At 35.2% G+C, this 26,375-nt stretch overlaps 2 protein-coding genes and 1 non-coding gene across 3 annotated transcripts; all 3 read right to left on the bottom strand.

Annotated features, from left to right (window-relative positions):
- Window positions 1-954: 954 nt before the first annotated feature.
- Window positions 955-4,007, bottom strand: LOC104887939 (malate dehydrogenase, cytoplasmic). The gene is given in 9 exon segments (NM_001303077.1): window positions 955-1,049; window positions 1,178-1,289; window positions 1,422-1,557; window positions 1,646-1,701; window positions 1,703-1,709; window positions 1,712-1,923; window positions 2,489-2,664; window positions 2,771-2,929; window positions 3,965-4,007. Coding segments are annotated over 9 exon segments (996 nt in total).
- Window positions 3,324-3,437, bottom strand: LOC125496206 (small nucleolar RNA snoR126). The gene has a single exon (XR_007272903.1). It is a non-coding gene; the product is annotated as a small nucleolar RNA snoR126 (small nucleolar RNA).
- A 16,281-nt stretch (window positions 4,008-20,288) lies between the features above and the next one.
- On the bottom strand, window positions 20,289-23,792 carry LOC104887937 (11S globulin seed storage protein Jug r 4). Its single transcript, XM_010672725.4, has 4 exons — window positions 23,374-23,792; window positions 22,649-22,923; window positions 21,679-22,179; window positions 20,289-20,861 (listed from the first exon to the last, which is right to left on the bottom strand). The coding sequence occupies exons 1-4, from the start codon at window positions 23,741-23,743 to the stop codon at window positions 20,457-20,459; spliced, it is 1,551 nt and encodes a 516-aa protein (XP_010671027.1). The 5' UTR covers window positions 23,744-23,792; the 3' UTR covers window positions 20,289-20,456.
- Between the last annotated feature and the right edge of the window lie 2,583 nt (window positions 23,793-26,375).

Here is a 26,375-nt window from a genome sequence, read left to right as displayed (position 1 = left end):
AATTGGAAATCCCTCCTTGCAAAAGGTGAGACTCGATCCCTTAACCTCTGGGATCGGAGGTGATGCCAATACCACTAGACTATCACTTGTTGCTCAGGAATTCATATACAGCAAAGCTCCAAGCAATACATGAGGTCACGGGAGAAAAATGGGACAACCTCATGGTACCAAGACTATCAAAGAGCAATAACAAAGATCAACTCAACCACTCAAAAACAAGAGACAGACCTTTTCTTGAGAGAAAATTGGAAGTCACTCCTTGGGCAGCTTACAAGAACAAGCTTTTCCCATGATTATCAAACCACAAATGCAGTAGCTGCCACTCTTGCAAAGATGGTGGTATAGGGGGATCGAAACTGTAGCGAACTCTCCTCTCTATCGGACATGAAATCAATTAGTAGCTCTAATTGTAGTAGCTCCTCCGATTTAGGTGGAAACGCTACTCAGCATGTAGCAAATTATGGGATTCCTCCCATACACTAGTATATAGTTTAATGTTGTTTTCATCAAACAAAAAAAACATCATTATTGAACCAATCTCACAGTGAGAATGATGTATAGCTAGTTAGCGACCACAAGTCTGAACAAGAAGGTGATATTATCCTGTGCAATGTTGCAAGCTAATTCAAAATAAATTATAATAACAAGTAATAAAACATATACCCGTAATCAAAGAGAGAATCAAGATTCAGAAGCCAATTTCAGGATCAAAATGCATAATTGTTGAACGAACGATACAAATAGAAAGAAGTGTGCCTCAAACACCCCATCTGATTATCATCTCACTGCTATGCAAATCCCCCCATAATATTTAGGTAAACATCGCAAAATCAGTCTTGGAGTGATGGTCCGCCACAAACGGGCCAAACTCAATAGTCTCATTAAGGACTTATTGCAAAATTTTAGCTATTTGTACTCACACAAGGTGGAACACAATGGAAAATGGGACTGCTCTTAAGACAGGCATGAGTAAGCCAAAGCCTTCTCTTCAACAAGCTCTGCTCCAGTTGCATCCATTTTCTGCCTTGATACCTCATCAATTGGAAGACCTGAAAAGGAGAGAGAATATGAGAACTCACTTCACAAGCTACAACATAATTGGTCTTTTTTTAAACTGAAAGTTCGGGGGGGGGGGGGGGGGGGGGGAGAGGGAGGGAGGGATGAATTAAATCATTACCTTGAACGATTTTCCATTCTCCGTCTTTACAAGTCACGGGGAAGGAGTAGATAATTCCAGCTGGTACGTTGTATGAGCCATCAGAGTACACACCCATAGAAACCCAAGTTCCCTGTCACAAGTAATTAAGCAGGCATTACAGATGAGCAAAACCATTTCGAGGTAGGAAATAAATAATTAAACGCAATCCCTAAGCTAAATAGACTAAACTAGAGAAAGTGGTTAGTGAAAGATCAACACTAACCTCTGGGGTTCCAAGCACCCAATCACGGATGTGATCACAAGCAGAACTAGCAGCTGACAAAGCACTGGAAAGCTTCCTTGCTTTGATGATGGCAGCACCGCGTTGTTGCACAGTTGTTATGAACTCTCCATTTAACCTGCCAGAGACAGACACCACCACACTAAATTTAGAATCCCAATCAACAAGAAATATCATTACTATTTAACCCATTTTATTAAGCTTACCATGCATCATCAGCGACAAGCTCTCGGACAGCCTTCTCACCACTCCCTGTTTTCACAGTTGCATGGTTCACATCAGGGTACTGGGATGAGGAGTGGTTTCCCCAGATGATGACATTCTTAACATCAGATACTTGAGCATTCAGTCTCTCTGAGATTTGACCGAGAGCCCTGTTGTGATCAAGTCTTGTCAGACATGTAATGTTCTTTTCTGGGATGGATGGAGCAAATTCCTTTAGAATCAATGCATTGGTGTTGGCAGGGTTGGCAACAACCAAGACCTAAAACAGCAGGAACCAATATCATCAATTAGAAGAGGTTAGCTAATGCAAATCTAATAATGCACTGTACTTCAGATAAAAGGTGTGTAAACTCTTAAAGATTTAACGTTCGCAGTTTAGATCACACAGATGGAAACTGAAAACAAGAATCTTATTTTCCATACTAACTCTACATTAGATACAGTTTACTTCATATAGAGACTGATTCTGTAAAGTATTTTGATCCTTTATTGTGCCAAAAACTGAATAGACACGAATACATGAAACCATGTTACCTATTATAGGATATAGAGCACTGAGAAACACAGAGACGACAAGAGCATCAGTTGTACACTCGTTCAAATGATAGGTCGGACTCAAACAGTGATCAACGAGCACTAAACCTAAGTTGTTCAAACTATACATAGGTATACAAAATGTTTCATTCCAGATCATTATAAATAAAATTATACAAGTCATGCCACATGATTCTCAGATGCCATCTAACACCGGCAAATGCTTGTTTGCACCACTGATTCGTGCTAAAAGTTAATCTAGATGTACAGACAAAGGCCAGATAACATACTTTGCAGTTGGGAGCAGCATATTGCTCAAGAGCAGATGCTTGGGACTTGTAGATTGAAACATTCTTTGACATCACATCCTTCCTCTCCATGCCTTCTTTCCTTGGGAAGCCACCAACCATGACAGCAACATTTACACCTTTGCAGGCCTCGGCAACATCGGTTGTAGCAACAACACCTGAAAACATAGACCATGTTAAAACATTAGATCAGAAGATTGATACAGATCCTGGACATATTAACAGAAAGATTCAATTCCATATCATAAAACCAAAAATACCAACCTTTAAGAAGTGGGAAGGCAGCATCCACCAACTCCATTTTCACTCCATTTAATGCCTCAGCAGCAGGAGGAATATCGAGCATGTGTAGAATAACAGGCTGGTTTGCACCCAGCATCACTCCCCTAGCAATCATGGGAACAAGAGCATACCCAATTTGCCCTACATATCCAAAAACAATAAACAGGTCACATAACTTCCACAAGAGCACAAACAAGTTATGAAGATTTACATCATGGACTCACCCCTTTTTGCATAACAAAAGTATTACAAGATGTTCGTACCCAAAATCAACATTGCAAAGTCGGACAATGTACACACGATTGCACCTCAGCTTTTAATTAAAAAATAACATGAGCATGTAAAACCACGACGACACTCAAACAATATAAAAAAATGTACAGAACTAAACAAGAGTTCCCCCAGCATCACTATCTTGATATCTGAAACCCGGAAACCCAAAACAAGAGAAAACAACACAAAAAGGAAAAAAACTATTTGAAAAAGTTTCGCATTAGGAGGATCAACAATCAAAGAGAAAAAACTAAACGACTTTTCGGCTCAGACACGCACAAATGCTCTCATCAAGAAAGTATACACACAAATGTATACTTGCAATTGGTCTCGAGAACTAATTCAGCATCGAGAAACGTTTTTGTCATCACTGCCTCGACAATGTCCAGAAAAAATCGGGCTTCACCACAACATTTCCTCATTAATTAATCACCAGCTTATAAACTATTCATTATTAAGTTATAAAACCCTAAATTCAACAACTAAAGCAAATATCATCTAAATCGAGATTTTCATTGTTAAAATCAAGCATAAAATAGATACCAGCTAAATTAATTGCAAATTCTTGATCGAAACTATACAAAAAGTTAACCTAAAATCAACAGCTAGAGCAAATATCAGCTAAACAAAGTATCTGATTGTCAAAAATCAAGCATAAAAATAGATATCAGCTAAATTAACTGAAACACTAAACAAAAAGATAGATCTCTCATGCAAATCAACAAATTAACAAAATGAACAACAATCGAACATAAAAGTAAGAAATCAAAATAAACAAAACGATGAAAACGAAGGATTGTAAACCCTAGATCAATCGCATTAAAAACTCAATCAAAATCGGAAAAAGTTAGATCTGAAGAAATTGAAACAATGAAATGATAATTTTAGAGAGAGAAGATTTACCGGCAGCACCGGTAACAAGGACGCGAAGTGGTTCTGCGGCCATTTTTGTGTGGTTAAAAACGAGGAGAGAGAAAATTGGAAAAAGAGTCAACAGGTGAGTGGAGATGAGAGTTTGGGTTTTTGTGATGGTGTGAGAAAGAGTGAGGTGATCCACAGTATTTATGAGTGAGTGGAAATGAGAGTTCAAGGGATTGATTAGTTGTTTAATCATACTATTCATTTGGATTAAGGACAATTTTAGTTGTCCGACGACGTTTTCTTGTGGTATTTTTTATGTTTATGTGGCGGATTAGATCCGTTACGTTTGAGGTTTTCGAGAATTTTAGCGATCGAGAAAAGGTAAGTAACTTCCTCCATTTTGTGCTCGTTTGGTTGAATGTAGGAAGTGCAAATTTTTTGCGATATTATTTTTTCATGTAATTGTATTTTCTAGGAATTGCTAGATGTTGTTTGGTGATTCAAGGGAAATGGAAATTCTCATCCCTAGGTACGTAACTTCCTCCATTTTGTGGGAAGTGGAACTTCCTAGAAATTTCTACTTCCCATGAATTTGTCAACCAAACAACACCAAACAATTGCAGGTCCTATGATTTATAACTTCCTATGTTAAATAATGTTAACCAAACAACCCCTATGATGTGGTATGTGGCCTGTGTTGGTGTGAATCTTTTTAGTTTGGTTTGATCTTTGAACTTATTGAATATTGATCATATTTTTACGCTCATATAGATAATAAAAAATATTTGTATGTTGAGAGATTTATCTCAATATTTGTGAATGTCGATTGTTATGATCGCTCTATATATATTGCTCGGACGAGTTGTTACTTGTCTAGGGTTTGCATGTGAGTGTTGATTTACATGATCAATTTATATGTGTTGGCAATTTGAGGTTGAAGAATATTAGTAAAAAGTAAGGTAAGAAGTATTATTAATCCTTTGAACAATGAAGTATTTATAAATAAATGTTTTTGGTAATGCTTATCCTGTTTTCCATTTATAAATATCTTTGTTTATTTTCATAAATATCACATGTAAAAAGTAATGAGTTTTTCTTTTATTGAGACAATATTAGAATATAATTGTATTCTCATAAAAATTGAGATGAGACTTTTGTTCACAAAATTATATATCTCCTTTGTTTTTATATTAAGTGTAACAATTGAACTTTCACGATTGCCAACACATAACTTTCACTATTAGTATCCGTAATATGTATTGGTAAAAAATTATACAAAATTGATATATGTATATATTTACTGAGACACTTTCAATAATATTTTATAAAATAACTTTTGTTTTTATATATTAGTAGAAAAATTTGATCGATATAAAATATATGCGTAAATTTGTAAAAGTTAAAGTGTTATATTTAAAAATAAAGAGATGAACTATACTTTTATTACTAGATCCCCTCAATAAATGTTGGGTCATTGAATTGCATATATGGGGAAGATGGTCACATTCAATCCATGACTAATAATTTTTCAGCTATGCCTCATTGGTCACGTTCAATTCATGACTAATCTTTGCTCTCATGACTCATCTTTTTTCTCACCACTGATCTTTTCTTTACAACACCCCCATTTAGTTTCTTCCTTACAAAATTGCAAGCTAAATAGTGTCCTTTTTTTCAGGACATTAATAACAGATAATTTATGAAAAGATGATTGTCACTTAATAAACATATATATATTCTTCATTTCTTTTAAGTGGTTGAGAGCTTGAGAAAGAAAATGGGAGAATAAAAATGAGTTTAGAGAAAGAAAGTATGGACTACATAGTTAAAAGAGATAAATGAGTAGAGTAAAAGTAGATGACAATTTTGTAAATAAGTATGTGGTGGTATTTCTGTAAAAAAAAAAAAAAAAGTAAAACTTATTGTCATTTTGAGCGATAGGTCACTTATTGCAATATTTTCATATTAGGGAAATCATGATCGAGGTTAAAAAATCATATACACCCATAAATGTGCCGACTTTTTCTATCTTTTCTTCCTTAATTTTTATTGGCCGACATTATCGATCCACCATTGACTCGCTCAAATAAAAATTCGAAGCCCAAAAACCTAACCTAATTATTCAATCCTTAATTTAGTAAGGTGGCATTGTGACATCTTATTGACCGAATACTTCGCTCAATTACTAGTTTCATGCACAATACTATTGTAGGGACCTGAAAATGACTTTGATGCCTAACAAGTGATAATGAGTTGTGTTCTATGTTTGTAATTATTGTGGACTTGTGGTGGTGACTGACCCAAGAGAAAAAAAAAAAAAGAAATGTTGGGCCCTTGGCAGGGCATTTCAGCAAATGAGATGGTAAACTGATTCAGTAGGCGCAGTTTGAGCCTATAAGCGGTTTTGACCCTTTGAATTGCGTTATGTTGTAACCTTTAATAGATTAATGACTCTTATATCGTGAGAGCATATGAATGATTCCAGCAGACTGACCACAATATTACTTTGAAATAGAGATAGAAAGTATATATATAAATATATATCTAAAATAGATCAATTTCAAAGTATGCATGCTTCAATTAGGAGTATATCCTCCTTCAAAAATAGATAAATTAGGAGTATATCAAAATTGTCAAAATCAAGAGCACTAATTTAGATTCTTAATATGTTTGTCTTAAAGTTGATTAGTGGTCCTAAATTCAAAATAAAAAAGTTAATAATTTGTAGTCGTTTGTTGGGAGTCCCTAATATGATGCTGATGTTGCCTCGCTAGGACCAGCGCAACAAATTCCATGCCTCGCTAGTGCTTCCTAACATATTCCATGCCACCTTATTCCTAACGTCTTTGGTAAAGTCAACTAATATGCTAAATTCCTAACGTACTCCCCTAGTTCTTGAACTCATCATGAACACCTAGTAATAAATTCCTAATAATTGATGAAAACCTAGTAATAAATTTCTAATAATTGATGAAAACCTAGTAATCAATTTCTAATAATGAACACCTAACTCAGGTAGGATAACGACTAAGATAAGCGCTAACAAATCGAACAATAAAGTATAATATTATCAAGGAAACATTCTGTTAGGAATATGTATCATAAGCATTAACAAATCGAACAATAAATTATAATACACGGAGGAATTAAGAAACAAATAAAGCAATAAAGAACGCACAAAGATTTAACGTGGAAACCCTTTGAATTGAATAGGGAGAAAACCACGAACACTGCACGAGGACTTTTAATATGAGATGATGATACAAGAAGAAATCTGTAATCTCTCTAGAATATCTCTCTAGGTTCTCTAGTCTCTACAGATTTAAGAATAATATCTCTCGTACAATAACATACACACACAAACACACTCCTTCACGTTCCGACTACACAATGGATTTCACACCACTTCCATCCTTCATCTTCCAATTACCATCTTCACACCCAATACCCAACATATTTCTTATCACAATATATATATATAATACCTAAATATTATCTTAACAAATCGGTTGAATAGTAGAGTTTCGTAAATCGCATATAAGTACAATTCGCTAAACCCTAACAAGCTAAGATTCCATTCTTAAAAGTTTCAATCATTCTTAACTCTCATTGGACCCGTTCATAAATTGTATATAGTATTCGTTTGTACCCATTTATCAAGTGCACACATGTATGCAAACCAAAGAAATCATATATCAACTTGTTAACTTTTTTCAACCCATTTTCATCTATATTATTAATCACACCAACGTGTTCTATATACAACAATCAACGAAAACTTGGGATCAATTGGGCACTTGTGTCATGTTCGGGTTCGAAACCTCAAGCTTAACATAACTTTTTGTTTAAATAATAATGGGACGTGTTGGGTGACAATTCACTTACTAAACGGGTTAAAAGTCTTAACCTAACTCCACTAGTTCCGTGTTGCGCTTAGGCCAGGTGAAGTTGGTGGATAGTGTCGACATTTACATCTAAGTCAATTCTAATATTTAATAATCCAATACTATAATTTTTTTCCATGTAAGGAAAAATTTTCTTGCAAAAGAGAAAAGAAAATGGAAATCTTTCTTGCAAGAGGTGAAAATCGAATACATGAGTAGACAAAAAACCTTACAACCAATAAGCCGATCTTGATCCCTCATTCCGATACTACCATGAGTGTGACTATTTGACTACAGTTTAGCTAGTTCAATTTTCAGGAAATCTTCTATTGACGCGACTAAGCTACGTACCCATCAATATTTTTTTTAATTTTTTTAAATTGGTAAAAAGAATTCCTCTGGGCTGTCCTCGCACAGGGACCCCACCCAGAGGCCCATTACAAGCCAACCACCCCCGACCTCCCTCCTCCCTTAAATCCCAAGATGAGAAAGCTCACCACTTGAGCCAACCTCAATTCATAAGCTACCCATCAAGATATATACCTCAACACTTCTTACGTACGTATCAGGTACACTCTAAAACACTAAATACATGTATATATATACTCCATAACGTAACATGTTCCCTCACAATTTTTTCTGTACACATTCTTTTTTTTTTATCACCCATCAAACCCTTCTCAAAAGACAAAAAAAATTAACCAAACCATAAAAGTTAAAATCAATCAAATACTATGAAGCAAAAAAAAATTAACAAACATATCATCATCACCATAAAGTTATGCACTGCGAGCTAACATCTCTTGTATATCAATAATAGACTGCTCTCTTTGAAGCTGCATCTCCTGACGAAACTTTGATATAAACTCCTCAGCTCTCTCATCAACTCCCTTTATATTAGGCATTGAAGCAAGATACTCCTTCCAATTATTATTATTATTATTATTATGCCCTACTTTCTCTCTTTTCTTTGCACCACCCTTATCCTTATTTAACGTACCACCATTTATTGCTGATGATACTACCTTCGTCTCTCCCATAACCTTGGCTTCATTCGACGTCGAACACGACGATTTTTCCTCGAAAAGCCGGTCGATGTAGACTGTTGCAGGGCTATTAGGCACTGAAGAGTAAGGTTGTAGGTGTTGATAGTTGTATTTCTTGTAATAATTACGAGAGCGAATGCCGCCGCGAGCAGGCGGCCTTGGGATAGAGCCACGCTGCTTGCGGCGGAGATGAAGGAGGCGGGTGGCGGTCCTAGAGAAGGATTTAGGGAGGTTTAGGCCGTTGTCGCGGAGACGGTATAGTTTTGGTGAGAGAGAAGAAGTGAAGGATTTCCAAGCCTTCTTGGAAGAAGAAGGTAGGTGTTTAAGCTTATTTGGTAAAGAGAAGCAAGACATCAATTATGTGTTTTTTGAGATGAGAGAAATAAGAATGAATGAATGTGGTTTTTACTTGTTATTTTTTGAGTTTTATGATGATTGATTAGGGTTTTAATATATGTTATATGAGATGCCTTTATGCCTAAGTTTTGGTTGCTAATACTAACGAGTTGTATTATCAATTATGTTACTGCTAGGCTGGGATTTGGTACAAGATGCTGTTTGCTTTTTTCAAATCTTTTCTTTGAAATTTAAAGGAAGAAATGAGGTTTTTTTTTTTTTTTTTTTTGCTTAGAACATGGATGGTGAGGTGGGGACTTGAAATGTTTTTTATTACGTACAAACATATACTAACTTTTTTTGTGTTAGCATATAGAAATTTCATAGCTAAGGAAACATGTATGTGTTGCAACAGTTGTGACTGTCAGGTTGGACTTTGGAGCATACCAACTTTGACAATGCCCATCAACATTCAATGCAATGCAACAATTTTCTACCGCCCTACTACTCTACTATATGTAAACAGTGGTATAATTTACCACTATAAATATGTAAGCGTAAGATTTACATATGTGCATCAGATCAAAAATACTTCAATATACAAAACTTTCTCTACTTGCATAACTTCTCTCTCTATTTCTCACAACACGTTATCAGCACGAGTGTTCTACCGGAAATTTTTTTTAAGGTATCTTTAAAATTTTTACATCCATTTTTTTTTAAGTTTAAATTTTTTTTCTCCAAGCCCAACCTTTTACTACCCGAACATGGACCAACAAAGTAACGGGATTAACATTGTTTTACACAATGTCTCTGTCTCGGGTATTTATTTTTGGATAGAGCGAAACAATGTGCCATTCACTACCAACCCAGCGAGGGAACTGTAATACAGCCCCGACCCAGTAACCGTAACAACGGTACAAATACTCATACCAGAGAAAACCCACAAACCCCTGTTCCCAACACCAATAATAACCCTCCTATACAACCAGCTGAAAATCAACCTCCGCCCAGTAATAAAAAGAGATAGAGATGAACAGGAAGAAACTAGTAGTAAACGTCACCATACTACTAACGCAGAAAACAAATAATTTTAACGCCACCTTCATGGAGGGCAAGGACATTTTATTTACGTTATTTTATTTTATCTGCTCTTAAACCGCCTATATGGACAGGTTAATTTTTTTATTGCCACCTATATGGACGGCCTAGTGAATGATAGCATTATTATGTCTTATATGTGCAATAATGTCGTATGTATGCAGGGAACAAGCATTCAGAACATTATTATATATTATTGTCTCTAATCTTCTACTTTTTTTGCATTTATAGTTACATATTTATATTACCAATTTACTAGCATGCTCTAATATATATTTGTCAATATTAGAATTTTATTGCGTTGTATATTTTTTAACTGTATATGAACTGCACAGTTAGGGATAACCCTCTATAAAAGCGGATTACCATCCCCATTTTCACCACATATCCCTTATCTTCTTCCGATTTTTTTTCTCTAAACCCACAAATTTTTTTCCTTCTTCCTCAACCTTCCGGCCACCATGTTTAACGCCGACGACAACCGTCCTCCACCCTCATCTTCCTCTTTTGAAGAGGATTTTAGGAAAATAAAACTCTACTTATTTCTTATAGCCGGTTTCTTTTTCCTCCTCATGGCATTAATGATATATCTCCTAATACATAAATAGGAGACAAAAAAAAAAAATTTCCCCCGGAAGAATGGCGAAAAATGCACATGAATATCAATTTTTTTGTTCTTTAAGTGCATTTTAGGAAGTTTTTTTTGTTTATTCACTTGTTGTATTTTGTTTCTATTTTTGGTATTTTCTTGTTTTTTTTGCTTAGCTTTATTATTGTTGTACGTATTTTTATTTTTTTTTTTGTATTATTTATCTATAATAATAATGATATAAATCAGGGGGAGATAATATATATATGTGATTTATCATCATTACTAATTTCAAATATTTACCTATTTGTAGTCAAAAGAATGGGAGATCTAGTGAAAAGACAATTTAACATACTAGATCTATCTGGGCAAAAGTTTTTAGAATGGACGGTGGACGCCCAAATGAATTTAAAGGCCCAAGGACTGGAACATACAATTAAAGATGTGACAACCCAACAAGGGGATGCAACTACAACAGCCGCATCAGTTAAAATTGCGACTGTACAAGAAAAGGCAAAAGCCTTAGTCCTCCTAAGACATCATTTACATGAAAGTTTAAAAAGTGAATATCTACTTGTGGATGATCCAAAAGAACTATGGGATAGCCTAAATGAAAGATATGGGCATCACAAAAATGTGCTTCTCCCAAAGGCACATTATGACTGGACCAATCTGAGGTTCCAGGATTTTAAAACGGTCAGTGATTACAATTCAACATTGTTTAGAATTGTATCATTGTTAAGATATTGTGATCATCCCATCACGGAGAGCAAATGATAAACAAAACGCTCTCCACTTTCCACGCCTCTAATATCATATTGGCAGAACAATACAGGTTCAGAGCTTTCAAAAAGTACTCTGAGCTAATCTCAGTACTACTTGTGGCTGAACAAAATAATGATCTTTTGCTGAAAAATCATAATCTTAGACCTACGGGGTCTTCAGCCACTCATGAGATAAATGCTATAGAAAGCTCTAATCCACCAGAAGCAAATGCTATACATAGTGGTGGACGCGGTAATTACAACGGTCGTGGGAGAGGACGTGGTAATTACCGTGGCCGAGGGCGTGGACGTGGAAGAGGCCGATTTTCCCCAAGAAATAATAATTTTAAACATTCTGATAAAAATTGGGGACAATCATCTGGAAATCAAGGCAGACGTCCTATAAAGGAAATGATACTTGCCATAGATGTGGCATGACGGGCACTGGGGCCGCACATGTCGTACTGCCAAACATTTGGTAGATCTATATCAAGCTTCAATAAAAAACAAAGGAAAAAATGCTGAAGCAAACTTTGTTAATGAAGCCACTACATCCATGCCCAGCCTTGATGTTTCAGATTTTTTTATGGATGATGCTGAAGTTGAAAATAAGTTTGTTTAGATCACAATCGATTAATGTGCTTAGTTTATTTCAACTGCTTCAATATCCACTTTCATGTATTTGTTCCTTTATTATTAATAAAAATACGTATTTTTCTTATACTAATCATCGTATTTATTATTTATGAAGATATGAATTCATCAGAAGTTGGAATTAAAGAACAATGTCTCCTGGACAGTGGGACAACACACACCATATTGAAAAATAAAGAGTATTTTCAAAACTTACAATATTCCAAGCAAATGTTAGTACAATTTCTGGGACAGCCAAGCTAATTGAAGGCTCTGGAAAAGCTTGCATTATATTTCCAAATGGGACAAAATTGATAATTAATGACGCATTATATTCGAGTAAATCTCGAAGGAACCTCATAAGTTTCAAAGATGTACGTCAGAATGGTTACCATTTGGAAACAATGACGGTGAACAAAGAGGAATTCATATGCCTAACGGCAGAGAAAAACGGCAAGAAATACATCTATGAAAAATTGCCAGCAATTTCCTCGGGACTATATCGCATAGATATACGTCCGATTGAAATTAATATGATATCTAACCAGAAGTTAGATAATAGAAAATCATTTACTCTATGGCATGACCGATTAGGCCATCCTGGCACAGGAATGATGCATAGAATCATTGAAAACTCAAATGGACACTCTATAAAGAATGTCAAAATTCCTCGGTCAAATGAATTAACATGCTCTGCATGCTCACTTGGCAAATTGATAATCACCATCTATAAATAAGATTGCCACTGAATCTCCAATGTTTTTAGAAAGAATTCAAGGAGATATTTGTGGGCCTATTCATCCTGCATGTGGACCATTTCGTTATTTCATGGTATTAATTGATGCCTCTACTCGATGGTCACATGTGAGCCTTCTGTCAAGCAGAAATGTTGCATTTGCAAAACTTTTGGCTCAAATAATTCGATTAAGAACTCAATTCCCAGATCATACAATAAAGAAAATAAGATTAGACAATGCTGGGGAATTTACATCCCAAACATTTAATGACTATTGCATGTCTATTGGGATTATTGTTGAGCACCCTGTACCTCATGTACATACACAAAATGGTCTTGCTGAATCATTAATCAAAAGACTACAATTAATTGCAAGACCATTAATAATGAGGTCAAAATTGCCATCTACTACTTGGGGTCATGCTATATTACATGCGGCAACATTGATAAGATTAAGGCCGACAGCCTATCACAAATTCTCACCATTACAATTAGTATCTGGTCGAGAACCGAATATCTCACATTTGAGAATTTTTGGGTGCGCTGTACATGTACCTATTGCTCCCCCCAACGTACTAAAATGGGTCCACAAAGAAGGATGGGAATATATGTTGGATTTGAATCTCCATCAATTATCAAATATTTAGAGCCAACAACTGGTGATCTATTTACGGCTCGATTTGCCGACTGTCATTTTAATGAGTCGGTATTCCCATCCTTAGGGGGAGAGAAAGTGGACCCACAAAATATAAAATCGGAAATTACATGGAACGCATCGCAAATGTCGTTTCTGGACCCGAGAACAAATTCATGTGAACAAGAAGTCAAGAAAATTGTTCATCTGCAAAGTATTGCAAACCAATTGCCAGATGCATTCACAGATTCTAAGAAAGTGACAAAGTCACATGTACCTGCTGCGAATGCTCCGGAACGGATTGAAATTCCTAATGACAATAAGGCAATTGAAAATGAGTCAATAGCACGTCGAAAACGTGGCAGACCACCCGGTTCTAAAGATTTAAAACCGAGAAAAATGAAAAGGCAAGGGGAGACAACGAACGAAATTAATATAAATCTCCCAACAGAGCATGATGAAAACAAAAATGAAGAGAAACGTGTTCCAGAAGAAAAGGAACATGAACACGTAGACAACAATGAAACTTCAATTAATTATGTTTCTACAAAGAGACAATGGAATCGAAAAGATGTTGTCTTGAATGAAATTTTTGCTTACTCGATAGCGGTTGAAATGACATACGATGAAAATGATGTAGAGCCAAATACAGTTGATGAATGTCGCCGTAGAAAAGATTGGCCAAAATGGAAAGAGGCAATTCAAGCAGAATTGAGATCACTTGAAAAACGTGAAGTATTCGGTCAAATAACCCAAATACCAAAAGGTGTAAAACCAGTTGGGTACAAATGGGTATTCGTGAGAAAACGAAATGAGAAAAATGAGGTTACTAGATATAAGGCAAGATTAGTAGCCCAAGGCTTTCGCAAATGCCAGGGATTGATTATGATGAGACATATTCTCCAGTAGTCGATGCAACTACACTAAGATTTCTGGTAAGTTTATCAGTTTCGAAAGGATTGCAAATGAGATTGATGGATGTAGTGACCGCATATTTGTATGGCTCACTTGACACAGATATTTATATGAAAGTTCCTGAAGGACTAAAACTACCAGAAAATTGCATGCCCAAAGAGATGTTCTCAATAAAATTGAGAAAATCACTCTATGGGTTAAAACAATCTGGAAGAATGTGGTATAATCGTCTTAGTGAATACCTATTGAAAGAAGGATTCAAAAATAATCAAATCAGTCCCTGTGTTTTCATTAAGCGATCTAAATCAGGATTCGCGATCATTGCTGTATATGTCGATGATTTGAACATTATCGGAACTCCTAGAGAACTTGAAGCACTGCAAAATACTTGATGAAAGAATTTGAGATGAAAGATCTCGGGAAGACAAAATTTTGCCTTGGCCTGCAAATAGAACATCTAAGAAATGGGATTTTTGTCCATCAATCAAACTATACAAAAAAATCCTGAAACTTTTTTCATGGACAAAGCCCACCCAATAAGTTCTCCAATGGTAGTGCGTTCCCTGAATGAGAAAGATGATCCATTCAGACCACGAGAAGAGAACGAGGAGATTCTTGGTCCTGAAGTACCATATCTAAGTGCAATTGGGCTTTAATGTACTTGGCTAACAATACTCGACCTGACATAGCTTTTTCAGTAAACTTGTTAGCTAGATACAGCAATGCACCAACCAAGAGACATTGGAATGGAGTCAGACACTTATTACGTTATCTTCGAGGAACACAAGATCTCGGATTATTCTATCAGTCAAGACCAATGCGTCACTCATTGGATATGCAGATGCTGGCTACCTTCAGACCACAAAAGGCTAAGTCTCAATCCGGATATATTCACTTATGGAGGTACTGCAATATCTTGGAAATCACAAGCAGACTTTGACGGCCACATCATCAAATCATGCAGAATTAATTGCTCTTTATGAAGCTGGAAGGGAATGTGTATGGCTAAGGTCAATGATCAAGAATATCCAAGAAGAATGCGGGATGGAAACAATAACAACAAATCCAACTATCATCTACGAAGACAATACTGCATGCATCACCCAAGTAAGCGAAGGGTACATCAAAGGAGACAGAACTAAACATTTATCACCAAAGCTCTTCTTCACTCATGACCTCCAAAAGGAAGGGACGATCAACATCGACAAATCCAATCATGTGAGAATCTTGCAGATTTGTTTACCAAATTCCTTCCAGCGAAGAAATTTGAAGAATTAGTCCGCGAAATTAGAATGCATCATCTTTGCAATATATGCTAGATTCAGGGGGAGTATTATATGCGCTGCACTCTTTTTCCCTTCGATCAGGTTTTTATCCCACCGGGTTTTTCCTGACAAGGTTTTTAATGAGGCAGTATATCAAAAGCATATAAAACATAGAACCAACACTGACATTCAAGGGGAGTGTCAACAGTTTGACTGTCAGTTGGACTTTGGAGCTACAACTTGACAATGCCCATCAACATTCATGCAATGCAACAATTTCTACCGCCCTACTACTCTACTATATGTAAACAGTGGTATAATTTACCACTATAAATATGTAAGCGTAAGATTTACATATGTGCATCAGATCAAAAATACTTCAATATACAAAACTTTCTCTACTTGCATAACTTCTCTCTCTATTTCTCACAACAGTATGAAACAGTAATTAGGGCTTATTGTTTTTGGCATAAAACAACTGAATTGAACCGAACTGAATTGAACTGAAATGAATTATAGTGATATGTGCGAGTAAAAGTATTGTCAAGAGGTGAACTGAACTGATCTGAACTGAATTGAACTGAAAATAAGTTGGGGAGAATAGGCTCTTAGTCATCAAGTAATTCCACCTTTTGTTTAATCTACTCTTTTTTGGTGAAAAGTAATTCCACTTTAAAAAGTTTAATTTGGTACGTAAATAAAGCTAACATAGAAAGGATGAGGAGCTAGCTCATGTGGTAGAGCTCTCCCCTCTGATCCTTGAGGTCAGAGGTTCGATCCTTACCCCCAGTATTATGTTGGGGTATTTCCTTAGCATGCTTTACATGCTTTATTTACCAGCACATTGTTTAGATGAATAGTCACTTTAGCTGGTGAAATATATATACTCCCTCTATTCTTTTTTAGATGTAACATGTTAACTTTAGGCACTATCTATTCATTTCTCTTTGACTATAAACTGTTATTTGTATATAAGAAAAAATACTATCAGTTCAGTTCAGATCTGGACAATATTTTTTACTCTCATATATCACTATTCATTTCAGTTTAATTCAGTTCAGTTCAGTTTAACTGTTTTATGTCGAAAAGAACATGCCTTTAAATATATTATGAGTAAAAATTATGTTTCGATAAATATGAAAAATCAAATGTTACATCTATTAAAAAACGGAGGAATATATTTATTTTGAAAAGGTAAAACTTAAAAGCACTCTTACATATATAACATCAGTATCCCATGAATCTTCTTGTGTTTTTCATGGAAAGTCTTAATAACTTAGCATTAGTAATTTAGAGTATTCCATGAGTCAGATTGAGCCTTCTTGTGCTTATTATTCTACACATTTTTTTGATTTGAAATTGTAAAGGCGAAGTAGAGAAAAGACTTTTGCGCGGATGTTCAAAAGCAACCCCACATTCTGGCAAAATATAACAACTTTCGGCAAAACCATGTTGATATTGGAGGCCCGGGCCCATCCCAATTCAGGCCAGAATACTGCTTTCACGCACCTTAAAGGCTTTTATTTGATTAAAATCAACCCCATTGCTTATTGTTTGATGGCTACCTATGAATTCAAAAGAAAAGAAAAGAAAAGTAGATGAGATATGAATCTTATAATGTCATATTTTCAGCGTTACATAATACTCGCTATACTTTTTAAAGTTTCACATTACTTGCTACACTTCTTTTTTGGGCAATAAACTCTCTCTATCTCTCTCCTCTCACATGAGTCCCTTTTCTTTTTACTCTCTATCTCTTTCTTCTCCGAAAATTGCATAGGAGTCCGTGAATCGAGAAGTGTAATGAGTAATATGAAACGGAGAAAATACTTCTTTTGTTTCTTATTCCTTGTAACGCTTTGACTATTGAGCATTTTATATGTTAATGGTGACTATAATATTTTTTTGATTAAGATACATAAAATGAATATTATGTAAAATATGAGTAAAATTTTATTGTTGGATTAGTTTCATTGTATGTATTTTCAATATATCAATTTTTAATAAATTTTACTGATTGATAATTAGATTTACAAATTCTCAAGTTATTCAGTGACAAGAGCTTGAAAACTAGTATAAAAAAACTAGTCAAATAGTTTTCCTAATAATTAAGACTAGTTGCTAATAATTAGTTAGTGGGCTAACAAGTAGTGGTCTACATAATAGTCTATTTAGTGGGGTGGAATAACAAGTAGTGGACTAGTGGGTTAAGACGTTAAGTAATGGGAATGATTAGTAGTATTTTGTATGTTTATTTAAAGGTTGTTTTGCTTAGTTATATATGTATGAAAAATATATAAAAATATAGTTTTTCTAAAAATTCTATAAAAAAAAATTTAAAAGATTTTCTCTAATTGTAAATAATATCAAAATAGTGAGAACAAACTAAAAAGAAATTTGAGGTGGAAAGTGGCTCCCATGAAAGATCCTCCCCTAAGTATGACACCATTCTCCAACTCAATTTAGGATATCAGGCGGAATGTTTAACTGTATAATAATCATCAGGCCTTTATATTTCTATGAAAAAGATTAATATAATACTATGTGGCAATTTAAGTGTGATATTCAATGAAATGCTAGAAATCAAACTTGGCATCATTTATTCATTTCAATTGCTCAATCCTCAAGTAGACAAGTACCCCGGCCACAACCATACTTCATCCGTTCCATAATAAGTGAAACACTTTTTCAAAAAAGCTCTCACATAACAGAAAGAAGTGTTTCACTTAATATGGAACGGAGAAAGTATTCAAACTGGTAGTAATTTGGAAGCCACGCTAAATTCCTTGCAACTTGTACAATACTTTTTCTAGCTTCGCTGTTCTATCCCTATACCAAAAGCGCACATCACTGCTTGTCTGCTTTCCAGTTTTTACAAATGCATGCTTTACACCTCATCCACCACCATAGTTTGGCCCCCCTTATAGCTTTTTTTTTTTCTTTGATACGTAGGCTGCGTTAACAATGCGGACTGTTCCAGTCCAGTCCATCTCGTGAGTCGTGTGGGCTGTCTCGCTAAAAACTCGGTCCATCCCAACTTGAACCGTGAAATTTGTTATTTATGACTTGAAATCTTGTGAATGGCGTAAGGCTTACTTTGAATGCATATATCTCTCAATCTATAAATGGTTTTTATGCGATTCAAATTGGAGGTGATAGCTTGTTCAAAGAGCTTTCCAACGATAGGTCATATGCCCAATTCTGTTGAGAAACGAGAAAATTATGACTGTTTTACGAAAAACTGACGAATTTGTTTCGTCTCGAGCCCAATCGGGAGGTTTTCGCCCGACCTGATCGGGCGGTGCGCCGTACGCGTTTTTCGATATTTTTTCGTTTTAAAGTTATCTTTTAGGGTTTGTATGGGGTTCCTTATATCATAAAAGGGCTTCCTAGTGTACATTATTATTAACACAACTTATGAAACACTTTTAGCCTTTAGATTTAGGACTCCTTGTATTATTCAGTCTGATTTTTTCCATTATAGTGAAGAAGCTCTAATTCCCAACCTGTGGATGTAGGTCAAATTTGACTGAACCACGTAAATCCTTGTGTTCTTTGTTTGTTCATCTTTATTATTCTCTCACTTATAATTTCATTGATTTTCTGTTCCGCATTAATCAAACTACAACACCCTATTTCCTAACAAAATTGATGGGTGGGTCGTGGGTTAGATTACTTGAACCTAGCCTACTAAATCCCGCAACTAAAACCGCCCAGTCCGGACCATGAAATCGGTCTAGCCTGACCCATGAAGCAGACCAACATAGTCCAAGTAAATATTGAACCAAATTGTGTATATTTTAATCAAACTGTTTATATTTTAATCAAATTGCATGTATTATAATTCAATCAAATTTAAAAATAATGTAATTATTCATTAATCTTTGTATATATTTTAATTCATTTTAAAGATTTTATGTAATAATTTCAATGATCAAATAATTTTTTTTTTAAATTCTCATGTTGGCCTGCCAGTCCAATCCAGCCTACTAGACCTACAAAACTGCTTGCAGAACCGTAAAAACGATAACAGACCTGTGTGAGTTAAGATTTTTCAGCCCGCGAACCAACCTGCCCAACCCAATCTGGTACTGGGCCGTGAAATCTCAACCCAGCCGCACAAGTGGCCATCACTAATTCATACCTTCCCTATTCCATACTCTAATTTTCCACCTTTTTGAAAAATTAAATCTAAGAAATCTAACAGAATTTTCCACACTTTGTAAATTAATGTGTTTAGTACTAACACGGTTTCCTTAGATAGCTCTTAGATTAACTAAAACACAGTATTACACTACTCACACAGAGAGGAGAGCTGTACTTTGTACCGCCTTCGTGGCTCATATGGATCAAAAAACACAGAGAGGAGAGCTGTGCTGCCATGATAGATTGTCACAAACATCGATTGCACTTGGCTAGATTTATAATTTATAAAACCATACATTTCAAAATAACATGAGGCGTAACAAAGAAAGGTGGCCATATTATTACCGAACTTTACACCTAAAAAACCATACAAAAGCTTTTTGATACACAAACAAAACACCTGTTTTTAGCTAGCCTTTTCCACCACTTTATTCTCTCGCAAAAACCTAGAAGATTAAACAAAGTCATCGATCCTCATTATCATTTTACACAATGGCATATTTTTCTCCCCTCCGTTGAGACCTCTCTGAAGGGCTAAACACACTCAATTCCTGCCTGCCATACTTGAGCCTCCTTGCCTCCTCCCTCGACAAGCCGTATGAGTTCATGACCACCTCGAGAGGCAAGCCTCGAATGGCTGAGATCCGTCCCGCTAGAGGGCTGATCATCGCCTCATCGTTGGTCAAGAACGCAACCCACTCGAGCCCATCTCGCCCTGCTCGCTTTATTACTACGTGGTTTTGTGGGATGACAAGGAGTTGACCCTCTTGCACCATGTCGTCGAACACTAGACGCCCTTCTTCGCTTGCAATTTGGACACGGCCATTTCCTTTTGTGAAGTAGACAATGCTGTGGGCGTTTATCTTCCAGTGAGGGGCCATTATAGCATTCTGCATCAAGGTAATAATATACATGGGTTAATATCTTTAATTAATCATTAGTAAGAATTATAAATCATCTTTATAAATAATGCATAACTAAATATTTTATATTTTATACTTGAAAAAATATATGAAGTAATTTAAATGATAAGGTGCTAGAATATTTTAAATGCTAAAATAAATTAAAATATTTAGAAAGAATCTAAAATAAAATTTTGAGTGTCATTAACATGACTAAAATAATTTATAAATTTAAGCAACTAATTTTGCCAAAAGTTGATTCACTATATTTTGTCTTATAATTTCAAGTTCTACCTCATAGTTTCAGCTACGATAACATATCAAGTAATTTTGATAAACAACACAATGAAGACGACCTATACAACTTTTAGGCCACATGATAATAGAAGATTTTGGAGATTTAGTTAAAATAATAAAAATTACAATTATTTACTTGGTTAATAAGTACTTTCTCTGTTTCATTTTGATTGTTACACTACACTTACACTTTTTATGCATGTCAATACAAAACTGTGATGATATATATCTCTAATTTTTTATTTATAAAAATTATAAAAAGTATATATTAATAAAGACGAATATGACAAAATCCCACATAACTATGTTTTTATTTACGTATAAATTACAAACGATTGCAATTTGCGATTGCAATTTGTGAATAGTGTGAATAGTGTAAAATGTCAAAGTGTAACAATTAAAATAAAACGGAAATAATTGATTACGCCATATGCCCATATGAAATATTAATGTATGATAGATGAAATTATGTAAGCCTCAAAATATGGTAACTTAGAAAGGTACATACCTGATAGAGGTTAACTTTCTCAGCACTAAGTTGGAGGAAGTTAAGGATGGGAAGTTTATGGCTGTTAAGAGAGGTCAAGCGACCACCTTGTGGGTTAAAAACATCAGCCTTTTCTGGGTTGTCAATGTTCTCAGTAAGCTTAGCACTGCAAATAGTTTCTTCTAAGCCATTGTAGCGTCCGCCTCGACCGCGTCCGCCATGGTGTCTCTCTGACCTCTGCTCCTCCCTATCCCACTCTGGGATCAACAATTCGAGGTCTCCCTCCACTCGGATAATGGAGCCTCTGTTATCGTTCTCACCTTTGAGACTACTAATTGTATCGCGTTCTACCCCAAAGGCCTCTGCTAGGAGTTGGTCGTCAAAGCCACTGAAGATGTTTTTGCCTGCGTTCTGGTGGCTTCTTCTTATGTGGCGGCGAGTAGACTCGTGGTGACGGCGGATCTCTTGGTGGCGCCCTTGCTCTCCTCCTCTTCCTTGAGGGTTTCCAGCTAGGAAGAAGCTCTGGTGATCATATGAAACTATTAATGTGTTGATAAAAATGCATCTTAGCTTTGCATGCATGCATGTGTTTTTGCAAAACATACTTCATGACAAGTTCTTTTTGCAATTAGAAGGAGAGATTATCCAAACTATCCTAGAAATAAGTATATAGTATTGGGTTGAGTAGGATAAATTATTGCATCTCAAATATGAAAACAAATCATTATTCTAAGAATACAATCAATTTCAATTAATTTAGATAAGTTCAGGAAATTTCAGAAAAAGGACCCGATTTGAGCAAGTCAAAAATAACTTTTTAATCTCATTTTTTTAGTACAACCCGATTCTAGTCCAAAATAGCGAGCTTTGAGCATAAAAATTCAGCCCAGCCTGACCCAACCAATGGGAATTGTTTTTGGCCCCACCAGACTCATGATCACCTAAGATAAATACTCTAAAAGTTGGTAATCTAGTGATAGTGGAAACTCACCCTCAAAATCTCATCAAGCTCATTCTGGTAGTTGTTAGTGTCAAACAATGTGATACATGTGAGTGGCTCTTCTCCGTCGTTGTAGAACCATTTGTTCACTCCGGCCGGTAGGGCGATGATATGGCCTTGATGGACGCGTCTGATCTTCTGGTGCTGGTCTCTTATTTCCTCAGACCCACGCTGTGACCGCCTCGATTCCTCTGAGAAAGATTCAGGAGAGCCGGACTCGTATGTCTCCGGGCAACCCAGACCGCTCACCCCAAACAATGCTCTACCTGCATAAGGATAATGATACATGTAAGAAAGACTATTGTTATTACAACTTATTATACCCAACTTTGAAAAGTTTCTAACACTGTCAAATTTTCTGTCGCACTTTTTTGTACTCAATATTATTCGTCCATAAAACAAATAAAATTAAGAGACATAGATAATTATAAAACTATTTTCGGAATTCCAACCATCAGTTTAAGCTTTTAATTGAGTTGGTCCTTTCACGTGGTATCAGAACCATCGTGACATAAAAATTACAGGTTCAAATCCCATACACCCGTTCTTTCTAAGTTGAATATTTAGCTCCAATCATTAACTTAAGCTTTTGATTGAGTTAGTTCTTTAACAGTTATGATATAAATAAGTGGAATAAAAGATTTATACTCCCAAAATTTAACATGCATGCACAACTTTTTAAAAACAAGGTATATGGATTAAGGAGTATCTAATACCTCGAATGATATAGGTGAGGGAAGGTGCATTATTGTAATGAGGCAAGACAAGACCCCTAGGTTCAACTTCATGTCGAACCACCGTGACACCAACACACTGGAATTCCTGTTGGTCATTAGGATCCCAAATCTCGGTGACTCCGGCCTCGGCTTGGAGGCGGATGGTGGGTTCGGCGGCGCTAAGTTGGTTGATTTGGCAATCATTGAGGGCTTGTTGGCCCCTATGCAACCGCTTTGGTTGGATACCCTGACTAGAGGAGAAGAATGGGAGCTGACCTTGTTGGAGCCCCCATTGTTGAGCTAAAGAGGTAGGAGAGATTATGAGAAGTGTTAGAGCAAGAGGAAGAATAAATGTAGCAGTTTTAGCCATTGTGAAATATTAGAGAAGTGAGAAATGAGCTAATTGTCTAGTGAAGGTTAATGTGTTTGGTATTTGTAGTTGGAGTTTAGGAAGATGAGAATGAAAGAAGTTTGACACGTTGAAGTAAGATTGCATGAAATTAAGTATGTTTGATGTTTGTGTGAACACGTAATTGTTATGGTTTAGGTTATGTGGCGACTAGGGTGCATGCAACAATGGTTACATTTGGCTTTAATTCTTAGGACTTACGTGCATGCAGCTCTTGATGGTTTTTGTTTACTTAGCTTGTTGAATCTCACTATATCTATGTTTTGAGTTTGAATGATTAATATTAGTGTAGTAATTAGTACTCCTACTATTGATTATAAGTAGCAAAAGAGTTTGCCTACATGTAATTGCGAATGCAGTGGTGGAGTCAAGATTTCTCTGTTAGCTAGAGCGAGTTGATCATAAAAATTTAGATAAAAAAATGAAAATAGAAAAATTGAACCACAACATGTAGAGTTTTGAGCAATTTAAACCATCTAACGTATTACTTTCAATCATCATGGCTTCCATTCTTTTTGGTTCCGTCACTATTTAGATGTGGTTCTATCTAGAAATATATTTGATACTTGTTATCACGCACAGAAGAACTTATACTTCTTCTATTTTCTAGATGCAACATTTGCTTTAATTTTTTAATGAGTGTACTAAAATTATCAAATGTTGCAATTAAATAAACAGAAGTATTGTATAAATTAGTTATTGTCTCTATTTTATTTTGTGCAATAATTTTTATGTGGGTTTTTTTTTACTAAGCACTAGCCTTTTCAAATTGTAATTAATTATGGTGAACTTGGTATTTTGCAATTTAGAGATCAATAATATCGTAAGAAATACATAGTAGTAGACTAGTAGTATCAATTAAAATGAACACACAACATATTACAATTGTATGCTTTAAAACCATAATTACGGACAATGTACTGTAAGACTATATGCGAAAATTTGCCGCAGGGAAATGCAGAAGTTCGCAACACGTACTGAGGAGTGAGGACCACAATTCATAACGTTAGAATGACAGAGCTAGAAATTAGGCGGATAAAACAAGGTCTCAATGGTTTGGAAGCACAAAATAGTACATAAATTAACATGGAACTCTTACTAGTTGCCACATATATACTTGCATTGTCACAAGATTGAAGATTGTTAATTTGTTATCATGCATGTTCACATGCTAGATGATATTATTAGATAACATTGTATGTAAAAAGGATAGAATAGTCTTTTACTAGTTATAAGTTTGTATTGTAAACCTTATATATATTGAATGTCAGGATTAACCACATTAGGTTAACACAATTATTCTCCACACTTGTACATGGTATCAGAGCCAAGGTTTTTCTAAAAAAGAAAATTCGTCTCCAAAATAAAATTTAATTTTTCAATGGGTCTTTCGACCCATGCATATTGAATGTCAGGGTCAACCACATTAGGTTAACACAATTATTCTCCACACTTGTACAGATATCGTAAAAAGTTGATATATCGTAACTAGTGGTTTTGAATTATTTCGAGCTTGGAGCTTAATTTCATTAGTAGGATGAGCATTCCTCATTTTTAGGCCTGAATCAACCCATCAAATCCAATATATATGGAAAATTCTAGAGTGTATTAAAATAATTAAATATTGTATCTAAAAAAACAGAGTTAATATACTATGCATTATCGGATGGTTTATGGGGAAATACATACATTTTATATACACTATATTTGATAGCTCGCTCATGGTGATATAGTATATATATATTGCGTACTATTGTATATTTCTATTTAAGCGTGGATGTTTACTAGTTTAATTGGTTAAAATCTTGAAAGGTGGTACTCAAAACCTAAGATTAATTAAGTTTTGTCTACATTATGTGTTCTTATGACTCTCTCTATACCAAAAAATCATACCCCTTTCGATCCGTGGTGAAAAATTACTATGCGGAATCTGGTGAAAAATCCAAAAAAGAAGAGTAATACTTACAAGTTACACATGCAAAAATTAATCAAATAATAGGGAAAATAATGAGCCAATAATGATTTGGAAAAGTAATTATATATATGAATATGTTTCTAAAAGACACATCAACTAATACAAAACAACTTTTGTTTTTGAAAGAGAAATTTCATTTATTGAAATTTAAACGACATCTATGATATATAGGTATTAAAATCAAACAAGATCAAATCAAATATGTTTTCGAAAAACTACAATGAACTAGATTGAGCTATATAGCGCAACCCCATTGTATTTGTTGAATCAAGCAGCTATTGATGAGAATCTCCATCAGTTTGACATAGTTTCGGGAAGAGTATTCTTGATCAAGTCATTTGAAAGCAGCTGAGTTTCCAATACCTTCATGTTGATAGTCTTGAATTTCAACCCATGAGAATAATTTCTCATACCTAAAGACAAACAAATTAAACTAGACCCATAACTCCTATAGGTAAGAAGGAGATCTCCACCCTAGACACTAAAATCAACATAATAGTGCTCGAAAAACTCTCATAAAGAAAGACTAATTTATTCAATAAAATAAACTAAAAATTGAATTAAGAAAGAAAAAAAAAACTTAACATGGATAAAATCATCCGATCCATAACAGTCCCT

The sequence above is a fragment of the Beta vulgaris genome, chromosome 3 (genome assembly GCF_026745355.1).
Source record: "Beta vulgaris subsp. vulgaris cultivar EL10 chromosome 3, EL10.2, whole genome shotgun sequence".
Classification (NCBI taxonomy): domain Eukaryota; kingdom Viridiplantae; phylum Streptophyta; class Magnoliopsida; order Caryophyllales; family Amaranthaceae; genus Beta; species Beta vulgaris.
The sequence above is the reverse complement of the archived record's forward strand: the minus strand, read 5'-3'. Positions and strand labels throughout refer to the sequence as shown.

Bases quoted from the DNA above. Each gene is read 5' to 3' on its own strand.
- LOC104887937 (XM_010672725.4), bottom strand. From the start codon at position 23,743: ATGGCTAAAACTGCTACATTTATTCTTCCTCTTGCTCTAACACTTCTC. The intron at 22,180-22,648 runs GTGAGTTTCCAC...TATGATCACCAG, and splicing joins AGCTTGATGAGATTTTGAGG to AGCTTCTTCCTAGCTGGAAA. The intron at 20,862-21,678 runs GTATGTACCTTT...ACCTTGATGCAG, and splicing joins AGAAAGTTAACCTCTATCAG to AATGCTATAATGGCCCCTCA.